Source organism: Saccostrea cucullata, unplaced genomic scaffold (genome assembly GCF_032062105.1).
Source record: "Saccostrea cucullata isolate Sc308-1 unplaced genomic scaffold, CSIRO_AGI_Scuc_v1 ctg988, whole genome shotgun sequence".
NCBI lineage: Eukaryota > Metazoa > Mollusca > Bivalvia > Ostreida > Ostreidae > Saccostrea > Saccostrea cuccullata.
This window is the reverse complement of record NW_026923978.1, coordinates 55001-82500: the sequence shown is the minus strand read 5'-3', so window position 1 is coordinate 82500 and position 27500 is coordinate 55001. Positions and strand designations below refer to the sequence as shown.

General features: G+C 34.8%; 1 protein-coding gene across 1 annotated transcript in view; it reads right to left on the bottom strand.

Annotated features, from left to right (window-relative positions):
- The window catches only part of LOC134265375 (methenyltetrahydrofolate synthase domain-containing protein-like), an 83472-nt gene that overhangs the window by 36489 nt on the left and 19483 nt on the right, over positions 1–27500 (bottom strand). The window contains exons 4-5 of the mRNA XM_062747589.1: positions 16366–16479; positions 16143–16256 (exon numbers count right to left, since the gene is read on the bottom strand). Of these exons, the coding sequence (XP_062603573.1) occupies positions 16143–16256; positions 16366–16479 (228 nt within the window). The remainder of the gene's footprint in view (positions 1–16142; positions 16257–16365; positions 16480–27500) is intronic.

The following is a 27500-nucleotide window of genomic DNA, read 5'->3' as shown; positions in this document are numbered from 1 at the left end:
TCAGTTTCAGTATATAAGTACCCCCCCCCCCCCCTCCTTTATGGTACCCCTGACCCTGGGGCCTTGAAATTCACAATTCTGGAAGATTAGTACCCTTGCTCATCATAACTATATAGGTAGTTCATCTGCTTAATACCAAGGAGCTGAGAAGAAAACTTTCAAAGATTCAATGTATTTTCACTATATAATCAATAGAGCCCCGCCCTATCACTAGAACCCCTGACCCTAGGGCCATAAAATTCACAAATTTGGAAGAGGTTGTCTTGCTCATCATAACTTTGTAATTGGTTTATTTCATTCCTCGGAGCAGAGAAGAGGATTTTCAAAGAATTCATGTATTTTCACTACATAATCTATAGAGCCCTGCCCTAACACCAGAACCCCTGACCCTCGGGCCATAAAATTCACAATTTTGGTAGAGGCACTCTTGCTCATCATAACTATGCACTTATTTAATTTATTTAATACCCAGGAGCAGGGAAGAAGATTTTCAAAGAATTCATGTATTTTCACTATATAATCTATAGACCCCCCCCCCCCCCTTACACCAGAACCCCTGACCCTGGGGCCATAAAATTCACAATTTTGGTAGAGGCACTCTTGTTCATCATAACTATGCATTTAGTTAGTTTATTTAATACCAAGGGCCAGAGAAGAAGATTTTCAAAGAATTCATGTAATTTCACTATATAATCTATAGAGCCCCACCCTAACACCAGAACCCCTGACCCTGGGGCCATAAAATTCACAATTTTGGTAGAGGCACTCTTGCTCATCATAATTATGCACTTAGTTAGTTTATTTAATACCCAGGAGCAGAGAAGAAGATTTTCAAAGAATTCATGTATTTTCACTATATAATCTATAAAGCCCCCCCCCTACACCAGAACCCCTGACCCTGGGGCCATAAAATTCACAATTTTGGTAGAGGCACTCTTGTTCATCATAACTATGCATTTAGTTAGTTTATTTAATACCCAGGAGCAGAGAAGAAGATTTTCAAAGAATTCATGTAATTTCACTATATAATCTATAGGGCCCCCCCCTTACACCAGAACCCCTGACCCTGGGGCCATAAAATTCACAATTTTGGTAGAGGCACTCTTGCTCATCATAATTATGCACTTAGTTAGTTTATTTAATACCCAGGAGCAGAGAAGAAGATTTTCAAAGAATTCATGTATTTTCACTATATAATCTATAAAGCCCCCCCCCCCCTTGACCCTGGGGCCATAAAATTCACAATTTTGGTAGAGGCACTCTTGTTCATCATAACTATGCACTTAGTTAGTTTATTTTAAATACCCAGGAGCAGAGAAGAAGATTTTCAAAGAATTCATATAATTTCACTATTATAATCTATAGAGCCCCACCCTAACACCAGAACCCCTGACCCTGGGGCCATAAAATTCACAATTTTGGTAGAGGCACTCTTGCTCATCATAATTATGCACTTAGTTAGTTTATTTAATACCCAGGAGCAGAGAAGAAGATTTTCAAAGAATTCATGTATTTTCACTATATAATCTATAAAGCCCCCCCCCCCTACACCAGAACCCCTGACCCTGGGGCCATAAAATTCACAATTTTGGTAGAGGCACTCTTGTTCATCATAACTATGCATTTAGTTAGTTTATTTAATACCCAGGAGCAGAGAAGAAGATTTTCAAAGAATTCATGTAATTTCACTACATAATCTATAGAGCCCCACCCTAACACCAGAACCCCTGACCCTGGGGCCATAAAATTCACAATTTTGGTAGAGGCACTCTTGCTCATCATAATTATGCACTTAGTTAGTTTATTTAATAAGGAGCAGAGAAGAAGATTTTCAAAGAATTCATGTATTTTCACTATATAATCTATAAAGCCCCCCCCCCCCTACACCAGAACCCCTGACCCTGGGGCCATAAAATTCACAATTTTGGTAGAGGCACTCTTGTTCATCATAACTATGCACTTAGTTAGTTTATTTTAAATACCCAGGAGCAGAGAAGAAGATTTTCAAAGAATTCATATAATTTCACTATTATAATCTATAGAGCCCCACCCTTACACCAGAACCCCTGACCCTGGGGCCATAAAATTCACAATTTTGGTAGAGGCACTCTTGCTCATCACAACTATGTACTTAGTAGGTTTATTCAATACCCAGTAGCAGAGAAGAAGATTTTCAAAGAAATAATGCATTTTCACTATATACTTATTTGGCCCCGCCCTAGCACTAGAACCCATGACCCCGGGGCCATGAATTTCACAATTTTGGTAGAGGACTCAATGTTGATTACAATCATGCAAACAGATTGACTGCTTGATGTCCAGGAGTAAAGAAGAAGATTTTTAAAGATTGCACTAATTTTAGTGGTTTTTGCCCCACCCCCCAGGCCCCATGAAATTCACAATTTTTGTTCCCCTTTACCCATAGATGCTATATGCCAAATTTGGTTGAAATTGGTTCAGTGGTTTCAGAGAAGAAGTTGAAAATGTTCAAATGTTAACGCACGACGAACGACGGACGACGAACGACGACGGACGAAAAGTGATAGCAATAGGTCACCTGAGTTACTCAGGTGACCTAATAAAAATAATCACAAGTCATTCTATCCAGAATATCAATAATTTCATAGCTAATATTTGAATGCAGTTCTATTTTCTGCTCTTTTCGAAAATTAATAAAATCATGTCTATTAGCATGAACAAATTTCAGATTTCTCCAGTTCAAATAAAACACAAACACAAATATGGGCCCTTAAATATTTGAAGACACAACACAGAAATTAACTTAATATTTTAATCAGCAAGTTCCCATGCTTCAAAAGACATTGTTTAAACAAAAGTAATACATGTTATATGAAGGTGAAGAAGCGATATATTTTCTTGATCTCTTGTATAAAGTTCACGTGCCCAAAGTTAACTCTCGCCATCGAATGTTTTCCGGTTATTTGACAATTTCAGAAAAATGCCTGCACATTTTTATAAAAGAGGGAAATAAATTAAAGAAAAGTTTTCCAAATTTGGGAACGGAACATAAACGATGAGAAATAAAGAAGAAAAGAATTTTTTTCTTGATATCTTGGATAAAGAAAATTTAAGTTCGCGTGCCTACTACATGTAACTGCAAACTCTCGCCATCGAATGTTTTCCGGTAACTTGACACTTTAAGAAAAATGCCTGCAGTTTATATACAATAAAGAGAAATTAATTTAAATAAATTAAGCGTTCTAAATTTGGGAAAAGAATATAAACAATAGGAAGATGTACATTTTTTCAAAGATGTACATTTTTTTTTCAAATGAATGCTGAAAATCGTTTATCGAAACTTAAACAGAACAGTCTAAGTTCAACATTTATTACAGTTCGCATATAATATGAAGATGAAAAAAAACCTAATTAAAATATCTAGTATTTAATTTTGTTTCTTGATAGACACTTAATAACACAAAATAATTAACCAATTGCAATGACGTAACATTTAATAAAATATTCTATTCAATTTCAAAGATTGATATGTAATTTTAGAGACAAAAATAAACCTTTTTTTTTAGTTTAAATTCTATTCATAGTAAAATAAATGAATATACTTTTATTTATAAACACACAATATCATTCTTTTTTTTATTACAGGGAAAATTCGCAAATTAGAATTCGGGGAGATAACTCCCGTTTGTTTACGATACTAAATGTCAGTAATCTATCGAAGATTTAACCGCGGCGGGGACAGGTAGGTGATGAATTCCCCGCGGAGGGAACGCGATTTACCTGTCTCACCTGGCCAAATACCGCGTTGTGATTATACCGCGGCGGGGCGCGGGAAATACGGGATCCGCGTTGCCTGTACTGTAAATACAAAACATAGGTAATCAAAGATTATGAAGCACACCTCGACGAATGTTATCAATTTACGTAATGCAAATCTCAAATCATATTTTCTTAACAGTTAGTATTTATTCTGACAACAATATTCAAGCAAGTTTTGTTTAAATAGGTCTTAAAATTCATTGGGGATTGACCTGTTCCAAAAAATTTAACCTCATCACTCGTTTGGAAAATGCCGGTCAGATCCAACATCCGAAGCAAGTTTCCATTGTCCATCCTTAAATGCATCATCCATGCAAGTTTGGTCCAGGTAGGACTTATATTTACTTGGGAATAACCTATCACTAATCTGGTAAATGTAGGTCAGATCCAGATTCCAAGGCAAGTCTGGTAGTGTCCATCCATAGATGCATCATCCATGCAAGTTTGGTCCAGGTAGGACTTATATTTACTTGGGAATGGACCTGCTCCAAAAACTTTAACCTGGTCACTCATCTGGAAAATGTAGGTCAAATCCAGCATATGAAGCAAGTCTGGTAGTGTCAATCCCTAGATGCATCATCCATGCAAGTTTGGTCCAGGTAGGACTTATATTTACTTGGGAATGGACCTGCTCCAAAAACTTTAACCTGGTCACTCATCTGGAAAATGTAGTTCACATCCAGCATTTGAAGCAAGTCTGGTAGTGTCAATCCCTAGATGCATCATCCATGCAAGTTTGGTCCAGGTAGGGCTTATATTTACTTGGGAATGGACCTGCTCCAAAAACTTTAACCTGGTCACTCATCTGGAAAATGTAGGTCACATCCAGCATCCAAAGCAAGTCTGGTAGTGTCCATCCCTAGATGCATCATCCATGCAAGTTTGGTCTAGGGCTGTATCAATATATCGATACGTATCGATATACAAGAATTATATCGTATCGAAAAATAATTTCCAATACGTATCGGACATACAGTTTTTAGTCTAATTCTGTTAAAAAGATGGGAATTTTAATCACCAAAGATTATATTTCACATTTCTAAATTAAAAATAATCAATAATTATATAATCACTGATAATTATTGAGGAAATAACACAGTTTTTATAATTAATATAAAATACTTAGACAATGTTATTTTAATATGTTGATTTTACAGACATTAAAAGTTTAAATTTAAAGTGTTTTTTGTGATGACAATGAGTCAAGAACTTTAAAATGTGTAATAAAACACTAACTTTTCATAAAATTCATGCATTGAATGATTCATAAGCCTTTTTTTATTAACTTTTTTTAGAAACCAATATATATCGCTTTAAAAAATATCATATCGTATTGTATCGAAATATTTTGTTCAATACACAGCCCTAGTTTGGTCTGGGTAGGGCTTATAGTTACTTGGGAATGGACCTGCTCCAAAAACTTTAACCTGGTCACTCATCTGGAAAATGTAGGTCACATCCAGCATCTGAAGCAAGTCTGGTAGTGACCATCCCTAGATGCATCATCCATGCAAGTTTGGTCCGAGTAGGACTTATAGTTACTTGGGAATAGACCTGCTCCAAAAACTTCAACCTGGTAACTCATCTGAAAAATGTAGGTCACATCCAGCATCCTAAGCAATAGAGGTGCGCAATATTACCGGTATATCGGTATATCGCGGTAAATCCCATGGTGACAATATATCGCGATATAAAAGTCAGATACTGGTATTTTACGATATATATGAATAGATAAAACAATTTTAAATTGTAAGAAAATGTTGAAATAAAGTGTTTCATCTTGTCAACAACACCACAGGCATTTTTAATCGTGTCAAATAACAACACCGGATGTCCGAACTTTCACACTAACTCAAGGGTCCGGGTATGGTTTGATCTTTGAAATTCGGAAAATCTAGATTCTCAAAAAGTGACGTTAATTCTATTTACTTTAATACTTTCATTATTTATAAAATTATATTTATTCAAAGGATTATCTTATCAAACTGTTTAACAACTCTGGCTTTCTGATCTCCTTCTCTATTGTCATATTTTTGCAGGAAAAGTACGTTTTGGTTTTAGTTTCTAGTGTGTTAGAATGGCCGAAGAGTTCGAGGTGATGAAGAACACAAAGGCTAAAGCTGCCGTTTAGGCAAAGCTTTTCACTGAAGAAAAGAAAAAGTGATGGGGTATTGCTTTCAAATGTAGCAATTTGTAAACACTGCAATAGTGAAGTGAAGTATTCTGAAGGAACTTCGAATTTAAATGCTCACATCCTTGTGTATCATCCAGCTGCAATGGGGATGCATGGCTTGGCTAGCATTCCGGTCAAGCATGACAAAAACAATAACACAGACAAAACACCAGTGATCAAAATAATTGCTAAGCCACTGAAGCTAGCGGCATCTCAATTAACAGACATTACCAAATATCATGGCTGGGAAGTATTCACTAAAATCATCAAAAGCGATGGCAATTACTGATTCCATTGCCAACTTTATAATTAAAGATCTGAGACCATATAGAATTGTTGACGCTCCAGAATTCCGAACAATGGTAAAGGCTTTGGATCCTCGCTATCAGTGTCCTTCTAAGAATGTTCTGATGTTCTGATACCCCAAAAATATGAGACAGTCAAAACTCAAGTTCAGGATTGGTTGAAAAATGCTGGCCAGGTAAATTATGATCAACATGATCAAGAATAATATTATAACATTCACAATACATTATATAATTATACTGAAGGAAGATTTTTTAAAATTTATAATCATTAATGCAAAACAATTTTACATATTACTGATTTTATCTAATTTCAATAACCAGAATATATATATTTTGGTTTAAAGTAATTTAACCATTTGAATTACTTTTTGACTAATAATTGTCTGATTTTTTAGCTCACCTGAGCCGAAGGCTCAAGTGAGCTTTTCTGATCAGAATTTGTCCGTTGTCTGTCGTCGTTGTCGTTGTCGTTGTTGTCGTCGTTGTTGTCGTTAACTTTTCACATTTTAATCTTCTTCTCAAGAACCACTGGGCCAATTTCAACCAAACTTGCCACAAAGTATCCTTGGGTGAAGGGGATTCAAGTTTGTTCAAAAGAAGGGCCACGCCCTTTTCCAAGGGGAGATAATCATGAATTAGAGAAAAATTATTGGCATTTTTAAAAAATGTTCTTCTCAAGAACCACTGGGCCAGGAAAGATGAAACTCATGTGGAATCATCCTCAGGTAGTGTAGATTCAAGTTTGATCAAGTCATGACCCCCGGGGATAGGGCGGGGCCAAAATGGCCGATCAAAGTTTTACATAGGAATATATAGGAAAAATCTTTAAAAATCTTCTTCTCAAGAACCACTGGGACAGGAAAGATGAAACTCATGTCGAATCATCCTCAGGTAGTGTAGATTGAAGTTTGTTCAAGTCATGACCCCCGGGGGTAGGGCGGGGCCAAAATGGCCGATCAAAGTTTTACATAGGAATATATAGGAAAAATCTTTAAAAATCTTCTTCTCAAGAATCACTGGGACAGGAAAGATGAAACGCGTGTGGAATCATCCTCAGGTAGTGTAGATTCAAATTTGTTCAAGTCATGACCCCCGGGGGTAGGGCGGGGCCAAAATGGCCGATCAAAGTTTTACATAGGAATATATAGGAAAAATCTTTAAAAAATCTTCTTCTCAAGAACCACTGGGACAGAAAAGATGAAACTCATGTGGAATCATCCTCAGGTAGTGTAGATTCAAGTTTGTTCAAGTTTGACCGATCAAAGTTTTACATAAGAATATATAGGAAAAATCTTTAAAAATCTTCTTCTCAAGAACCACTGGGCCAGGAAAGATGAAACTCATGTGGAATCATCTTCAGGTAATGTAGATTGAAGTTTGTTCAAGTCATGACCCCCGGGGGTAGGGCGGGGCCAAAATGGCCGATCAAAGTTTTACATAGGAATATATAGGAAAAATCTTTAAAAATCTTCTTCTCAAGAACCATTAAAACAGGAAAGATGAAACTCATGTGAAATTATCGTCAGGTAGTGTAGATTCAAGTTTGTTCAAGTCATGACCACGGGGTAAGGGTGTGGCCAAAATGGCCGACCAAAGTTTTACATAGAAATATATAGGGAAACCTTTTTAAATCTTCTTTTCAAGTACTTCAAAGCCAGGATTAGTTATATTTGTATGGAATCATCCTCAGGTAATGTAGATTCTAGTTCGTTCAAATTATGATTCCCTTGGGGGTTAAAATTCAAGCCCCCCCCCCCAGCTTAAGTTAACTTTCAGGTCTGATCTGATATGTGTTTTTTCCTAGCTGATGTGCTCAGGTGAGCGCTGTGGCCCCTGGGCCTCTTGTTATTAGATTGCTATTACAACTGATGGATGGACTTCACGATCCACTGAGTCTTATGTGACCATAGCATCAACTCACATTACTGACGAATGGGAACTACAGAACTTTGTTCTTCAGACTCGGTGTCTGCCTGAGAGTCACACAGGTAAATTAATTTACTTCTATCCAAATATTTTAGTAAATACTCTTAAAAGAAACTTAAGTGATGAATAATTTTGAAATCATTTCAACTTTTAAATTAGGTGAAAACCTTGCTGAGGCAATTTCTAAAGCTGTGGACGATGGAACATACCAAGGACACCACTCTTTATGGTATCAGATAATGCTGCAAATATGACTAAAGCAGGGGTTCTACTCAAGTGTGAACTCCATCTTGGATGCTACGCCATTACTCTAAACTTAGCTGTTCAGAAAAGTTTGGGAGTCCAGTCAGTTACACGTCTTCTTGCCCGAGTCAGAAAGATTGTTGGTTTTTTTCACAGGAGTAGTGTTGCATCTGCAATGCTGAAAACACAAGCATCTCTGCTGGAACTTCCCTATCACAAACTTGTCATTGATGTTTGCACTAGGTGGAATAGTGCATATGACGTGCTTGACAGGTACTTATCTATGCAGGCAGCTGTAGTTAGTGTCCTGGTAAGCAAGGATCTTAAAAACAAGGATAAAGACTTAAAGTTTCTCTCTGATGATGAAACTACCCTTGCTGAGGATGTTGTTACCTGCCTTAAACCACTGAAGGCAATTACCACAACAATGTGCAGTGAAGTCCTACAGCTTCCATTATTTTGCCCATTCATCACCAGCTACTTGATCATGTCCTTCTCCAAAAAGAAGGTGACACTCCAACAATAGTAAACATGAAAAAATCAACGTCATTGAATCTTAAAGAAAGATATGCTACAAAAGAAAACATATTGAACAAAGTAACAGCCCTTGATCCTCGTTTCAAAACACTACCATATCTATCTGAGGAGGACTGATTGTCAGTTTTTGACACATTAGTGAGGGAGGCAGGAAGTCTTTCTAACACAAACACGCAGATTACTCTGAAGACTGATCCTATGCCTACACTTCCTTCAGTTTCAGATGAATCTGCTTCTCACCCTCCTGAGGAGAACCCTATTTCTCCAAAGATCATGAAAATTGAGTCAAAATCTATACCTTCATCTAGTACCCTTGGTGACATCCTTGGTGATGTTTACATAACTAAAGTGTGTCCACCTTTGAAAAAGTCTAAGCTTCAGGCAGCAGAGGATGAGATATTGCAGTAAAGAGCTGCCCTGGTGTCCCAGTGAATGCTAATGCATTAAATTGGTGGAAAGAAAACCAAAGGCAGTTCCCACTTTTGGCTGTACTTGTGAAAAAGTACTTGTGCATACCAGGAACAAGTGTGCCATCCGAACGTGTATTTTCTACAGCACGGAACACAGTGTCTGCCCAAAGGCCAAATCTCAAGTCAAAGCATGTAGACGTTATTTTTTTAAAAAAAGAATAAGTGATTCAGTGATTGTGGAGTACTTAAGACTCAGTTTTATTCAATCTTTGGAATCTAGTCATAACAGTTAAGGCCTAATGAGCTTGATTTATTGTTTTGAAACTTTTGTGTTTACCTAGAAAGTAAATTAACTGACAGAACTCCAGATTTTTTTCTTTTTAATGAGCAAACACTCGGATTTCTTGTTTTATTTTTTATCATTTTAACTGTAATTTGAATTTTATTAACAGTAAAGTGGTCTGTAAGTAGTTGTGGTTTCATATTTTTCTACTTAAGAGTAAAGAGTTCTTCTTCAAAGTTAAAGAATAAATCAGTTAATAATTACTTTTTGGAAAGATGTACAGGTGGTCTGAAATCTAAGGACTTCTGGCCCACTATTAAACCTTTTTTAACAAACAAGGGCAGTTGTGCACAGTAAGATACAGTCTTGTTAGAAAATGATGTGATTGAAACTGACCAATCCAAAATACCAGGAATCTTCAACGACTTCTTTGTTAATGTGGCCAAAAATATAGGAAATTCAAATTTAAGCACTGATGATAATCACCCAAGTGTTAAAGCAATTAGGGAAAACTTGCCACAACTCAGTGATCAATCTTTCCAATTTAAACCTATTGATGAAGAATTTATAAGTAAACAAATCAGTAAGATCAATACCAGAAAAGCTACGGGTATAGACGGGATTTCCCCAAAGATACTACATTACGCGAAGCCTGTTATTATCAGTCCCTTGACCAAACTGGTAAATATGTCGCTGTCATCCTCAGTTTTCCCAGATTCCCTTAAAATAGCCCAAGTAGTCCCTATTCACAAAAAGAACAGTGTCTTAGATAAGGGAAACTATAGACCAGTTAGCGTCCTCCCAGCTCTTTCCAAGGTTTTTGAAAATGCAATTAACACCCAAATATCGAACTATTTTGAGAAAATTTTTAACCCTTATTTAGCGGCATTTAGATCAGGGTATGGCTGCCAATCGACCTTATTAAGAATCACCGAGGATTGGAAGAGAGCTCTTGATGAAAATAAATATGTTGCTGCTATTTTAATGGACTTATCCAAGGCATTTGACTGCCTTCCTCATGATCTTGTTCTGCTCAAACTAAAATCTTATGGTCTCTCTCCACCTGCGGTAGATCTGATAAAGAACTATTTATCTTGCAGAAAACAGTGTGTCAAAATTAGTCAAAATATAAGCACCTTGTTGGATATCTTTAAAGGTGTACCTCAAGGATCAATTCTTGGGCCAGTCATTTTTAATATTTTCATTAATGATATTTTTTATTTTGTAAAAAATTCAGATTTGTACAATTATGCTGATGATAATACCTTATCCAAATCTGATCCTATCTTACAAAATGTTATTACTACTCTTGAAAAGGAAAGTGGCACTCTCATCGATTGGTTTTCAGCTAATAAAATGCAGGCAAACCCAGAAAAATTTCAAGCAATAGCACTGGGGAAAAAGACGCATGATAAAAACATTACTTTAAACTTGAAAGGTACAACTCTTGCCTGTGAGGATGAAGTGAAACTGCTTGGTGTTACTTTTGATTTTAACTTAAACTTCAATTCTCATATATCAAATATTTGTAAAAAAGCAGCTCGACAATTAAATGTGTTAAAACGTGTCGGGAAACATCTCTGTAAACTGGGTAAACTTACTATCTATCACTCCTTTATAATGTCCAACTTTAGTTATTGTCCTCTGGTATGGCATTTTAGCAGTGAACAAAATTGCCAAAAAATAGAAAAAATTCAAGAGCGAGCACTAAGATTCATATATAATGACTACACAAGCAGTTATGACCAGCTCCTAGAAAAATCAAACCTCCCCTCACTGAAAATCAGGCGTATGAGAGCCATGGCCCTTGAAGTTTTCAAAATTATAAACAATCAATGCCCACTGTTCCTGCAAGATTTAGTTCAACAGCGAAATTCAACATACAATTTTAGATATCAAAAGACCCTGGAATTACCTAGGCCAAGAACCACTAGGTATGGAAAACAGTCATTCAGCTATGCGGCTGCTACGCTGTGGAATTCTCTACCAAATCATACTAGGGAACTTTCCACCCTCAGCCAATTTAAAACTTTCATAGAGACATGGACGGGGGAAAAATGCAAATGCAGTTCCTGCAGAAACCACGGCGTGGGGCTGCATGGCTGATGAGACAATGTTTAGAAACAGTTGAATCTTCATTTATTTTTGAAATCTTTCATTTTCTCTAATGATATCACCTATCTCATTTTATTTCATTGTTTTCTAGTTTTTTTTTTGTTTTTTTCCCTTTAACCTCACAATATGCATATCTTGCCTATGTAGGTAGGGACTGACCCAATCACTAGGCAGGATGTGTACTGATGAGGAACATAAATTACTTAAAAATTATTATTATTATTATTATTTATTTTTATTTTTCATTCTTTCCTTCCTTCTCAATTTGGTTTAGCTATGTCTGTGTGAATTTTAAATTTCCTAAACTTTCAAATTTATTCAATTATCGGGTTTTATTTATTTATTTATTTTTAATATTATTAATAATACAATTAGTTATTTTTATCTGAATTTATGAATTAAACTTAGTGCTTAATTTTATTACATGTACTATCATATGACTTTTATTTATTTATTTATAATACTCACTTTATATTTATTTTTGTTTCTCTTAATGCAATCATATTGCTTTTCAAGTTGACTATTTTTCTTTAACTTATTCTAAAGAAACTATAAATTCTTAAAATTTGTTTAATTCTTAAAATTCATTTTATCTGTCATAATTTTTGTATGTGTATATATGTACATGTGTTTTTGCATGATAATTTATGTGTAAACGTCTTTCTGTGATATTTTAACTGTGATAGTCGGTTGAAGAGCTCTACAGAGCTCATGTTTATTGTTATGTATGTATACAATGCCGACTTTAAATAAAATTTACTTACTTACTTACTTACTTACTTATCAAATACTCTGTTGGAACTCCTCTAGATTTTATGCTTCTGGGTTTGAACAAGAGGACCATGGGCCACAACGCTCACCTGAGAAGCTCTGACCATTCCAATCTTTACCAGATTTCCCCCTTGTAATACATATTATGACCCCACCCTACCCCACTGATCATAATTTAGACAATTTGAAATCTACACTACCATACGATGCTTTGATTCCTCATTGTAAAACTTTGATTCCATATTGTGGCCCCGCCCTACCCCTGGGGGTCATGATGAGAACAATTTAGAATCTACACTACCCCTGGATACTTCCACATAAGTTTCAGCTTTTCTGGCCCAGTGGTTCTTGAGTAGAAGATTTTCAAAGATTTTTCCTATATTAAGTTCTATGTAAAACTTGCATTCCCCATTGTGGCCCCGCCCAACCCCCGGGGGTCATGATTTGAACAATTTAGAATCTACACTACCCCAGGATGCTTCCACATAAGTTTCAGCTTTTCTGGCCCAGTGGTTCTTGAGAAGAAGATTTTAAAAGATTTTTCCTATATATTTCTATGTAAAACTTGCATTCCCCATTGTGGCCCTGCCCAACTCCAGGGGGTCATGATTTGAACAATTTAGAATGTACACTACCCCAAGATGCTTCCACATAAGTTTCAGCTTTTTTGGCCCAGTGGTTCTTGAGAAGAAGATTTTCAAAGATTTTTCCCATATATTTCTATGTTAAACTTTGATTCCCCATTGTGGCCCCGACCAACCCCCGGGGGTCATGATTTGAACAATTTAGAATCTACACTACCCCAGGATGTTTCCACATAAGTTTCAGCATTTCTGGCCCAAAGGTTCTTGAGAAGAAGATTTTTAAAGATTTTTCCTATATAATTCTATGTAATACTCTGATTCCCCATTATGGCCCCGCCCTACCCCCAGGGGTCATAATTAGAACAATTTAGAATCTACACTACCCCAAGATGCTTCCACATAAGTTTCAGCTTTTCTGGCCCAGTGGTTCTTGAGAAGAAGATTTTTAAAGATTTTTCCTATATAATTCTATGTAACACTCTGATTCCCCATTATGGCCCCGCCCTACCCCCAGGGGTCATAATTAGAACAATTTAGAATCTACACTACCCCAGGATGCTTTCACATAAGTTTCAGCTTTTCTGGCCCAGTGGTTCTAGAGAAGAAGATTTTGTAATGACCCCACCCTATTTTTGTCTTTTCTTGATTATCTCCTCTTGCGAGGGGACCTGACCCTTCATTTTAACAATTTAAATTCCACTTCACCCAAGGATGCTTTGTACCAATTTTGGTCAAAATTGGCCCAGTGGTTCTTGAGAAGAAGTCAAAAATGTGAAAAGTTTACAGACGGACAGACAGACAGACAGCTAGACGGACGACGGACAAAATGTGATCAGAAAAGCTCACTTGAGCCTTCGGCTCAGGTGAGCTAAAAAGTCCATTGTTACAAGTTATGCACAACAAGATGCAAAACAGCTGGTCAGCTATCGATGTCATGCCAAAGATGTTGAACATGATTTTAGATCTTTTTATTGCCAAATAATTAATTCATGCTGTGAATACAGACAACTTTTACTGTTAAATTGTGGAATTATTGACTGTCCAAGAAAATACAGACTGAATACAGAGTTCAATCAACATGCAGTACATAGAACATCAAAACTTTTTTCAGAAATTTTTTTTAGGCCTAATATTGAAAAATTTTGAAGAGAAAATAAGAAAAAAACAAGATGTGTTTGTGAAACACTATGTGCCCGGCGGCAACAAAGTTAAAAAAAACTCTTTCTAGCAGATGTCAAGGTCACAAGGTCATTAACCTTTGTGTCATTTGAAAGACATTCATTGGTGAGGTATTCACACTAAATATGAAGTCTCTGTCTCTCATGGTTCAGTGGATATGGCGAAAGTTCGTAAAATCTATTTTTAGCATACAGGTCACAATCAAGGTCACAAGGTCATGACCTTGGTGTTATCTGAAAGAGTTTTATTAGTGAAGTAGGCGTAACAAATATGAAGTCTCTATCTTTCATGGTTCAAAAGTTATGGTGAAAGTTCAAAAAAGCTATTTTTAGCAAATAGGTCACAGTCAAGGTCACAATGTCATTGATCTTGGTGTCATTTGAAAGAACTTCATCAGTGGAGTATGCATGCTAAATATGAAGTCTCTATCTCTCATGGTTCAAAAGTTGTGGCGAAGGTTAAAGTTGACAACAGACAGACAGACAAACAGATAAACAGACAAACAGACAGGACAAAAACAATATACCCTCGGATCTATAGATCGGGGCGCATAGTTAGGACTATGCAATAAGGCTGAAAATTTAAAATAAAAGATAGAATTTAAAATTTTAATTGTGCTAATGCTATGCATATTATGCAAGAAATGAAAAAAAAAAAACTTTTACATTGTCATTGTTTTGTTTATTTTTGGTTTTTTGTTGTTGTTGTTTTTTTTTTTTGCTAGATATACCTTGTAATTGGAAAAAAAAAATCAGAATCTTTTTTCTCTCTCTGATTATTTTTACTAGGATGTCACAGAGCTCTTGAAATCTTTTTTCCACTGTCAGTCATTTGGACTGACTGCCACAGGAAGTTTGTCGGTCGATCCAGACAGATTTCTATCAGTCCAACAAAATAATAAAACATAATCATGATAATTTTAAGAAGATTAAAACTGTATTTGAATTTTATTTCATTACATTTGGCACCCTCCGTCAATACACACTGCATACTTCATGCGAATTTGATCATCGTATAACAAATTTCGCTGAATTCCCGTGGGAGGTCGATTTTCTTCATAGGTTTTTAATCTTAGTTTGATTTTTCTCACCTGGCTAATACCTTATCGGCGTCAAAAACTTGTTTAAACAATTAATCAATCATAGTTTGGTATTTGCGTTCATCGAAGAAGTCATTACGAGATACTGAAAAACGTTTAACAGATTATGATTGGTCGGTTTTAGGGAATTCGTATGAAATTTAGTCGGATTTTCGTAAGTTGCTTTCTCAACATCTACCGGCCATTTGGACTGACACAGAACGTAAAGTTATCAGTCCTTAGTTGTTTTTATCGGTCTTGCCGACAGGACCGAAAGATTTCAAGAACTCTGATGTCAGCATAGAAAAATTATTGAAATGTGTATTCTAAGTTAAAAACAATGAAATAATTTCATTTCTAAAAAGTTTTAAAATGATCAGTGAGCATCACACGCACCAAGAAGTCTCCTTAAATTTCAAAACTTCTCCCTAAATTTCTCTGAGGGAGAAGTGAGGTCTCCCTAAATTTTTGGTTGTAGGGTGGTCCCTGCTCTGGTTCAGCCGTTTCACAGTTTATTTGCAAAATTTATCAAAATATAAGTATAGATATATACAGCCATTTATAAAACATACAAGAGAAACGAAAATTAAATGACAGGAAATTTTTAGGGGTGGGGGTGTTTTACATTCTTAAGGAGAATATTTTTTCAAGTTTTTAAAAGACACATATTTCTATATTTGCCTTTTCTTGATTATCTCCCTTTATTAGATCCCACTGGTGTTCAAACTTAATTGTACCTGTGAGGTGGAGCAGTAACGTAGAATCTCTTTTCCACATCCTTGTGGAGGCAACAATTTGTTGAACAGTCCATGGCGCAACCGAGGAGTTGGTACCAAAAGGGTCTTGTCAGCCTTTTTGTACAAGAAATTGAGTGATAAAATTAGTTGCATTTGAACTTTCACAATGAATTTGTGGAGGATCTATAGTAAGTTTTATTATATTGAGTAAGAATATACATACCTCCATCGTAAGAAATCTAGCATTTTCCTGTGGTTTATCTGGGTTAATCTTAACAGTTTGAGCTCTCTTGAATGCATCAAGTTCTGTTAGTTTTTCAGCAGCTGTGGCAGCTCCCTAAAAACAGATAATAAAATTACATTGCACTCATTTTTTTAGATAAGCAGTCGTCTCCAGAAACATTTAGGGAAGCCATTTTTTTTATCTTTAAAAATTTATTTTATATGATGATTAATTATTAGTGACAACTCTTAGACACACTTTTTTAAAAGTTTGAAATCCATCTGCAAATATTAACTCTTGCTACTAAAGAAACTCTCTGATTAGGATGGATATTTTTAATGGTGACTTTTTTCCATATGGTACAGTCACTGAAACGTTCTACTTTCCCATTTTTCCATTCGCTCACCGTTCGTTCAGCATACGTTCATCGTTTGCTCTCCGTTCACAGTTTTTCGTTCACCGTTCACCATACGCTCAGCGTTCACAAAACGTTCACTGTTCACTGTTCACTATTCATTCTGTTCACTTTGTGTTCAATTTGTGTTCACCTTGCATTCAGCCTTTTCTTGTCGTTCAGTCTTTATTGTTATTCGGAACTCCAAAGTGAAAGGACAACCTTTTGAAGGTAAGTATTTAGGCCAAATAAAAAATTATGATTGGTTTTCAGGCCCCACTGCATTCACGTTTACCCCATCGCATTGAAAATTTTTTCAGTAAAATTTATCAAAATAGTCCGGAAATTGTTAGTCGGGTCAACCATATTGGATGAAATCCGCACTGAATGATGTAAGTTTAAACGGTGATATCATTGGATAATATTACTTGTTTATGGAATCAAATACCGTAAAATCCCTTGTATTGGGCACACTTTTTTTCGTCAAAAAATTGTTCAAAAGTAGGGATGCGCTCAATACATAGGAACAAAATTCAACCCCCTTTTTTTCAGGTCACATTCTCAGAGCCGATGACCATTTTCCTGATCCATTTGAATTGATTATCCTTTGTAACCAATTACGTCAATGTTAATCTAATTTCAGAGAGTTATATACGTAAGCCCTACCTGTTGTAGAAATAAATATATACCCTTAGTGTTGAAAAAAAGAAAACCGTTTCAAAAATAAAATTCTGAGGAAAAACGATCTTTGTTTATATTTTATTTCCATTGCATATTCTGCCATTTTGAACTACCGTCGCTTATATCATCAACGAAATGCATGTCGCTTAAGACATAGATGTATTTAATTAATACCTATAAATGAGTCAACAGCTATAATCTTTTTGATGTTTTCTGAATTATTCTCAATTTTATAAGTTATTTTTATTTTTTTAAATTTGAGATATGAAATTCCAGTTACAAATCGTTAAAGATTCTATTGCCGCATCATTGTTATATTTAACTTCAGTCTATGTTGTCACGTAGGCCGTGACCATTGTTTATATAACAAATAATTATCACTTCAACACCTGCGTTATTAAAATACTAGCCAGTGTAAGCACATATAAACGTATTTGTAAAAACAGTCAATTACATTCAATGGATACCAAGAACTGTTTAATTACTAAAAGCCAAATTTTCGACATTAATATCGCTTGGGTATGACCCAGTTTTGTTTACGTATACATGCTGACACGTGCTTGGTATATATGCATTCTACTGGTAAGCATAAATTGATAACACGCTTGGCTTGGAAATAATTAAAAGAAAATAATCAAGTATTATTATCTCTTGTTAGATAACTATTACAAAGATTAAATTAAAATGTTCACACATGCACATCTGAATATGTAAAGTGAAAAAACTGACGTTCTACTTTTGTTTGAGATTCGTAAATTTTTCATTATTTTATTTTAAGTTACTGTACTAGTAAAAGTAATGTCACATCCAAATTCTGCATTTTTGGGATGCGCTTTTTACATAGGACCAGCGTTTTTTTCAGGATTTTTACCCCCAAAGTTGGCGGTGCGTCTTTTACAACATTGTGCTCTATACACGGGATTTTACGGTATGGCTGACCCGATTGAACTCGAAATCGAAAGTGAAAATGGAGCTGATCTCTTGAGACGGACGCTCAATGGTCCCTCAAATATTGTGAGGATGACCAAAAGCAGTTATATTTTTAAATGTTGCTCTAAAATACAGTGCAACAGATGAGTGCGGAAAAATTAAGGTAATGTACGAAAATTGCATGGAAAAATGGTGTAGGGTTAACGATTGCAACCTAATTCTCAGAAGTTCAATTATTTTTTTCTAAGTTTTAATGAAGTAAGGTAATTTATATGATCAATTTATGACAATAAAGGACAACAATTTGCCTTTCAACTGGCAAAACTTTTTCATCAGTTTTTGAATAAAAATCAAAGTTTATAAGGTTTGAAGCGAGGCACCGAGGAATTAATGGCGGCTCGTTAGGTCCCTTCTCCCCTATTATACTATATACCCAATTTTGCTAAGATTGTCTTGAGTCCCTATGATGGAGCTGAGAAGAAAAACATGATGTTTGCCGTTTGGGATTGTCAGTCCTGGCACTATAATTTGTCACAAATTGTGGCCTTAATGATTTGATGTCATGAAGCACAATTGGCAATAAAAGTTCCAACATATCTGTAAAAAATTTACTTGATTCAATTTGAGACTGTCACATCTGGTCTAGGTGGTGAACTTTTCCCTCCAACTTAGACAAGCACCTAATGAATTATGCAGTCCTGAATTATGCAGTTGAGATATTGATTGGTAAATAAACAAGAGGCCCACGGGCCTTACAGGTAACCTGAGTATCATGTAACAACTTTCCAACAATTGAATTGGTTCGTGTTTTAATTCAAAGGCCATGAAATTAAAAATTTTGAAAGAGGCACTTTTGCTTATCATAACTATACACTTAGCTTGCTTACTTTGGTTACTTAATACCCAGAGGTAAATAAGAGTAACAAAGAGAAAATGCATTTCCACCTTATAACCAGTTGTGCACCCCACCTCACAGGAACCACTGAACCTGGGGGCACATATTTCAAAATTCTGGAAATTTTATCATAAATTTTAGATCATCATAAATGGTTTATTAATAATTCATACCAAAAAGCAGATATCAAAGCATTAATTTATTTTCAGACTATGTAACCCCCACCCCAAGTACCCTGACCCAGGGGCCCTGAAATTAACCATTTTGGAGAGGCACCTTTCATCATCATCATTAATATGTCCTTAGAACATTGGCATAATACCCAGGAGCAAAGGAAAAGGTTTTCGAAGAATTGATGAATTTTCACTCTATAATCATTAGAGTTCTGCCCTAAAACCAAAACTCCTGACCCTGGGGCCCTGAAATTCATGCATTTAGAAGAGGCATCCTTCCTCATCATAACTATGTATGTACATATATAGTTCATTGGTTTATACTCAGGAGCAAAGAAGAAATTTTTAAAGAATTAATGTATTTTCACTATACATACTCAATAGAACCCCACCCTTACACCAGAACCCCTGACCCAGAGGCCAGATATTCACAATTTTGGAAGAGGCACTCTTATTCAACATAAATATGTACTTGTTTAGTTTATTTGATACTCAGGAGCAGTAAAGATGTTTAAAGAATTAATGTATTTTCACTTTATGATCAATAGAGCCCCACCTTAACACCAGAACCCCCAACCCAGGGACCATGAAAGTCACAATTTTGAAGAGATGTTCTTTCTCATCATAACTATGTACTTGGTTAGTTTGTTTAATACCCAGGAGCAGAGAAGAAGATTTTCAAAGAATTTATGCATTTTCACTATATAATTAATAAAGCCCCGCCCTAACACCAGAACCCCTGACCCCAGGGCCATGAAATTCACAATTTGGATGAGGCAGCTTTATTCAACATAACTAGGTATTCACTTTGTTTATTAAATACCCAGGAGCAAAGAAGATTTTCAAAGAAATAATGCATTTTCACCATATAATCTGGACCTTCAGATATGCGGACGCCAGATATCCGGATGCTACAGTATCCGGACAATTTTTCATTGGAACTGAATTTTTAAATGTTATTTTGTTTTGTTTAACTGGTGATTCAGGTATCGAGATGCTTCACATATCTGGACAAATTTACTGGGAACCAAATCGTCCGGATAAATGAGGCTCCACTATATATAGCCCCGCCCTAGCACCTAAGAACCCCTGACCCTGGGGCCCTAAAATTCACAATTTTGGAAGAGGCAGCCTTATTCAACATCACTATGTACTTATTTAGTTTATTCAATGCCCAGGAGCAGAGAAGAATATTTTCAAAGAAATAATGCATTTTCACTATATAATCTATTTAGCCCCGCCCTAGCACTAGAACCCCTGACCCCAGGGCCATGAATTTCACAATTTTGGTAAAGGACTCAATGCTAATTACAATCATGCAAACAATTTGACTGCTAGATGACCAGGAGTAAAGAGGAAGATTTTTAAAAATTGCATTCATTATAGTGGTTTTGGCCCAATCCCTCAGGCCCCAGGGGGGCAGGGACCATGAAATTTACAATTTTTGTTCCCCTTCACCCATAAATGCTATATACAGACCTGTTTACCCTTAACGTCGTCTCTCAGTATTTTTGATCAGATTTGTCCGTGAGATTTAACATTTGACAGTAAGGCCACACCAATTTGTAAAGTAGTTCTTCGGATTTTCAAAAATAAAAAGTGAGGCGAGAGGGCGACATTTTTTTTACAAATATTATTTTTATTTTGGGTTTCAAAATTATGAGGCCAGCGAATATAAAAATATATATATATATTTTTTCTTTAATTAAGTGTGATTTCAAAGAACGAGGGTCTAAAAATAAAGACAGACGTCATTTGCATACCACATGAACTTATTATTCTCAACTTTTTTGGATATTTTTTTCAATAAATAAAAATGTGTCAAGTTTCAAACATCTCCTTGGCTTCCATTTCTATTGCTGTGAATGACTCGACTGTACCCATTGTATTAGGGGTGTGCAATCAAAAAAAAAAAAAAAAAAATCAAGAGCTAGCCCATGGGTTAGTGGCAGCCATAAAGTTCCTAGCTCAAATATAGGGGCAAAAATTAAAATAAAACTAATGTTGAAAAGAAATTAATTGCTGATAAAAGTCAGGGTACTGAAGTAATATTTTTTAGGATTAAAGTTTAATTTTCTGACACTATCAAATTCAATCATGTATAAATTATTAGGAAAGAAAATTAAAATGAATTTAAATAAATTATCTTCCCTTTATCTGATCATTGCACAATTATAGCTCATTAAGAATGAAATTAAATTGATTTTTTTTTCATCTTAAATCATTAGGCCTAAATGCACTAGAAATATATTTTATGTAAGTCACAAAACACTTATCTTTCAGTTGATTGAATGATCGTTAATTTAATGAGATATCTGCATGTATTTACCATAAACAGAGGAATAGAGGAAATTCGGATTAGAAAAAAAGATAGTTTTTTAAGTAAATAAGTCAGGTAGTACTGCAAAAACAAAAAAGATTATGGAGAATTATTGACAGTAGGAACATGTTGACTGGAAAATTTGTACTGGTTGGGAATTTTATAGCAAAATAACGAGTGAAATTACCTGTTGTGCTTTTCATGCATGTGTAGTTTTTTTTTACTACCCAGACGGGCTACCTCTTTGCAGAAAACCACTAGCCCGACCCTCAAAAATGGTAGCCTCGGGCGTCAGGCACACCCTTGCACTAGGGCTGAAACGATTCACCGAAATATCGATATTGTTCGATATAAGTGCTCGGTTCAATTTTTGATTCACCATCTCGATTTTCGGTTCGATACATTTTCTTATAATCGGGTTTGGTTAACTCTTTGAAATAGATCGGGTTCGACCTTATTTTAACAGTTTGACACACACGAGGGAGAAAATTGGGACGGTAAAGTTTCAGAGTAGGATGCCTCTGCTATTATTTATACGAATAAAGTGTTCTTAATCAACAGAACCACAAGTATCAGAGATGTGCAATTAACAAATTAGTAAATTCGGGCTAGTAAAAATTAAAACTACGCATGTAATACATAAAGTACAAACGGTATTTTACTCATTTTTTGCTATCAAATTCCCAACCAGTGAATATTTTCCAGGCAACATGCTCCTACTGTCAATAAATCTCCATAATTTTCTCCATTTTTCAGTACTAACTTCCTGACTTATTTACTTCAAAAACGATCTTTTTTTTTCCTAATCCGAATTTCCTACGTTTATTGTAAATACATGCAGATATCTCATTAAATTATTTACGATCACTCAATCAACTGAAAGATCAGTGTAATTCACATGAAATATATTTCTAGTGTATTTAAGGATTTAATATGAAAACAAAATGAATTTATTTTCATTCTAAATGAGCTAGTGCAAAATAATCAGAAAAGAAAAGATCTTCAGATATTTTTTTTTAAATTCATTTTTATTTTCTGTCATAATCATTAATTTTATATGATTTAATTTTAATAGTAAGAATAAAATTTTAATTTTCAAAAGATTGACCTTAGTACCCTGACATTTTCAATGATTAATTTTTTTTTCAACATTTGTTTTATTTTAATATTTGTTCCTATATTTGGGCTAATAACTTTTTACTGTGGGCTGGTTACTTTATTGCTGCCACTAGCCCGTGGGCTAGTACTTGAGTTTTTAAATTGCATACCCCTGGTAGTATATTTCTATTGTATCACCACCTTTAACTCTTTGTTTTGTAAATCTGAATACGTTTTCTTTAACCTTATGAATAGTTTCGTTCTTAAATTGTATCGTATTGAAAAAATTGAATTGTGACACAAGTATTGCAATACGTATCGTATCGTGGAGGGGGCGTATCGTTTCAGCCCTACCTTGCACACCCCTGGTACATATGAACAGTTACACAGGCATCGTGCAAAACTTCACAAACAGATCTACAAACTTACTAACTCCCGCGCTTATGTCATACACGTTTCGAAGTCTTTTGTGCGTTTGGTATATAAAAAGTAGAAAAAAATTGTACTCGAATATTTTTGGACGCGCGCGCGGACATTTTCTCTTTAATATTATAATTTTGATTTGTTAAAAACAGAAGCGGCGAATCCGACGAACTATATTAGAAATTGGTATGGCCTAAGATTACACTTTCTATTGATTTTACGTTTATAATTAAAGAACAACTGTTTTTTGATTACTAAAACATGGTTGAATAACGTCCTTTGTCATTTTACACCACATGCAGCATTTTTTTGCTGTGGCTCAGGCAACTCAAAATCACCGATGTGCTTGAAATGGTTTTCTTTTATCGTGATTAAGGGATGTATGGTCACGTGACTCAGTTTAATTACGTCATAAACTCTAATAAAATATGTACAAAACCAGATTGAAACCACAGTATTTGTAAAAAAAAAAATGACTGTTTGTTTGAGTTCATCATCTTTTTAAAAAATATCTAAAAACATTCAAACTTTCTTGCAAATATTTTCAAATTACGGAATAGATTGATCCACTCTTCTATTTCCCTACACTGCATGTCCAACGAGTCGCTGACGTCATAGTGGATCTTAGTAGAGTAAGATTATATACAATTTTAAGGTAAAACACGGGTAGTATAATATCATAGCAAGAGGCCCATGGGCCACATCACTCACCTGAGCACGAAGGGTAGGAAAAAGTAGAAAATGGTTTTTTATTGTAAAGTTTAAATCCAAAAGTATCCCATGACCAATCATGGTTTTGCTATTTTTTAGAAAATGATTATTAAAGAATTTTCCTATATATACCTTTGAAAACTTTGGTCGGCCATTTTGGCCCCGCCCTACCCCTGGGGGTCATGATTTGAACAAATTTGAATCTACACTACTTGAGCATGCTTCCATATAAATAATATGTACTTAACATTTTAAAACGGTCCTGTCATGGGATTTCTTGACTCATTTAAAAGATATCGCCCCATAAATACCGCTCTGTTTAGAGTTTGTATGGAGTTTAGATACTTCATGTTTACGGGCCCATAACGGAGTCCATAATGCGAATTTTTACGCACAAACGATAAATATGATAGATAACACTATATACTCAAAAATTTCATAATATTCATAGTGTTAAAATTATCTGAAAGCAATTGTTTTAATTTTATATAGTATTTGGGTGGGATAGTTTCTGCATTTTTCAAGGCAGCTTCAACGACAAAAACCTCATTTGGAAAAAATTCTGTCAATAAATATTTCTAAATTTACGATTGAATGTCAGTCCTTCATCGTAATTATTTACTGCATAAATATCACAGGGTGAAGCTTACCTCAATATCGCACAGGACATCGTTGAATTAGACGTAAGCATGATAAAAACGCTTCATGTTTGTATTTTCTGAGTGCGGGAAATCAATTGTGATGTCACACGAAAATATAAACATTCAAAATTATCTAAATAGAGAGAATCTCTGCTACTAAACACAAAAAAATATTAATTTTAAAAAATCTGCTTCAGAAATTTATCATGATACATTAACTGTGACCTGTTTATTATGAAATAAAACTGACCATGATGGGTGTGTATACTTGGTCTCGCTGTACTGAGAATTCAAACACTACGTCTATGACGTCACTGACGTCAGACTGCAGGGTAAAGAGAAACAAATGTGTGGATTGGGCAACTTCACAATATCTAAATAATGGCAAGATCTTTAAAAATTTTATTAATAATAATTTCTAAAATTGAATGTATTTTAGAATTAAGGATAAAAAAATTACAAAAGAATTATTGATTTTAACAACGTTTAACATGTATATCATCACTGATTATGACGTGATATGTCTTTTTAGTCATGTGACATGTGTCCTGTCTCCCCTTAAAGAATTTTCCTATATATTTCTATGTAAAACTTTGGTCGGCCCTTTTGGACCCCCCTACCCCGGGGGGGGGGTCATGATTTGAACAAACTTGAATCTACACTACTTGAGGATGATTCCACATGAGTTTCATCTTTCCTGGCCCAGTGGTTCTTGAGAAGAAGAATTTTTGAAAATGCCATTAATTTTTTTTTGATTCATAATTATCTCCCTTTGGAAAAGGGCGTGGCCCTTCATTTGAACAAACTGGAATCCCCTTTACCCAAGGATACTTTGTAGCAAGTTTGGTTGAAAGAGCTTGATTCAGAAAGTACACAAATTCGCCTGTTTTCGAAATAGGACAATTTTGCCTCTAGATATATCTACAGACTGTATATTTTTTCAAACCAACTTTCTTTTTTCAATATCTCTTTCATATTTTCCGTAAGAGGTCTTCAAAATAGCATATGTATATGGCCGAATTTCGTACATTTTACGGAACGTCATAATGACATTGTGGATTTTAACACTTCTGAGTTCTCATAAATAAAGTGGTAAATATTTATTAATTGATGAGAATTTCACAAAAATGTATTTTACAATATATTACAGATAGTACTTTGATATGTTGTTAATAAAAGATAACTTAATTTGAAATTATAACGTCAGGTGTAAACAAGCATAGGTACATGTACAAGTGAAAATGACAGCGTGTCCGTTCAGGACCCGTGTGTTTATCGCGGTACACGTAAATAATTAGATACATTTTAACGTCCATTATTGAAATTGATAATCAATGTTTTAAAATAATAAATTCATTAATAAATTGCATAAACTTTATGCATTTGATATTTCAATCAACCTGTATATATAAAGCCAAGTCCAGGAACGTAGCAACCCGGGGGATGTTAAATGTTAAAATAAAAATAGTACTGGTCACACAATTGATTGCGCCTATGGGAAAAGGGCCCTTTTTAGCAATTTTTATGCAATTTGAGTTTTTCACGGATTTTGATAGAGTAAGGTTAAAAGTTGTCAAATATGATTTTTTTTTTGGTCCTACGTCTACTCTAAGTAGTTTTTTTCTTCATTTTAATCAAAGATACTTTAACAAGTTCATAATGACGTCATATTTTTCAACAACGTCAAACATTTTCAGAGTGAACGTAAAATGATTTTCTTAAATGTAATTTTACTACGGTAAGTAATAGTTAAATAATATTTAATATTTGCCCATGCGCATTATTTTTTTTATCTCATTGTCTCTTTTAATTATTAATAATTATTTAATAGTTACATATATATATATTATGGATTCCGCAGTGGTGTTTAGTATTATGAGCGAGTGTTTGCTTAATTAACATTTCACTTATGACATCAGGGGGAAACCTGAACAGCTAGCGGGCGACATCCATTCATTCATTTTGAAACAATTATATTCGAAAACAAAATATTTACTAGTAATCCATACAAGAGTTATTTGATAAGACTGTAGAATTCATTAGAAAATTATTATAATTTAAACATTGCTCTCAATAGGTCAAGATGTATTTTTTTTTTTTTTTTTGCTTGAATTCAGCATAAAACGATATATCTTTGGTTACCATATATGTGAAAATTAATTTTAAAAAACTATATCTGGAACAATAATACGCTACCTCAATGCTACTGCGAAGTGAAAATTTATTTGATCGTTCTTTTTCTTCTAAATTTCATATAAAGACAGAAAAATTGTAAAGAATGGTAACATGTTATTACGCTACACAAAGACAGTGAATAAAAAGGAAATTCGATTGATTCATTGCATCTATAAGATTGTCTGTCTGCATGGGGTGAATAATGACACTGCTTTTTGGAAAATATAAAGGCTACACGAAATATTTTTCAGTCTAGAAGTTAAAATATTTTAATATTTACAAATCAAAAAGGTGGAAATTTCATAAACAAATGAATGACCTATAATCCGCACACAATTAAATAATAGATCTATAGACCCGTTGGTGAGGAAAGGGGGGGGGGGGGTAAAAACCTTATAATTCCTCTGAACACGACTTAAATTAAATAAATACATATTTTTTACCTCCCAAGTTTTAGGTGCACAGGTGTAGAGAACACTGGGTATAATGTTTATTCCTCATATGTAAGACAGTACCGGTGTTCCATACACATTCTCCAACAAAGAACACCTCTATAGAGGGTACCACGTGATATTTTACGCACGGACTTGTGAAGATATTCTTTTTCTCAAACTAATCATCCTCATGTTTTAGCAAAATGTTATCACGATCATCAGTTGGCTTTGCAAAGTTTTTAGAAGAAATAATAAGTTGA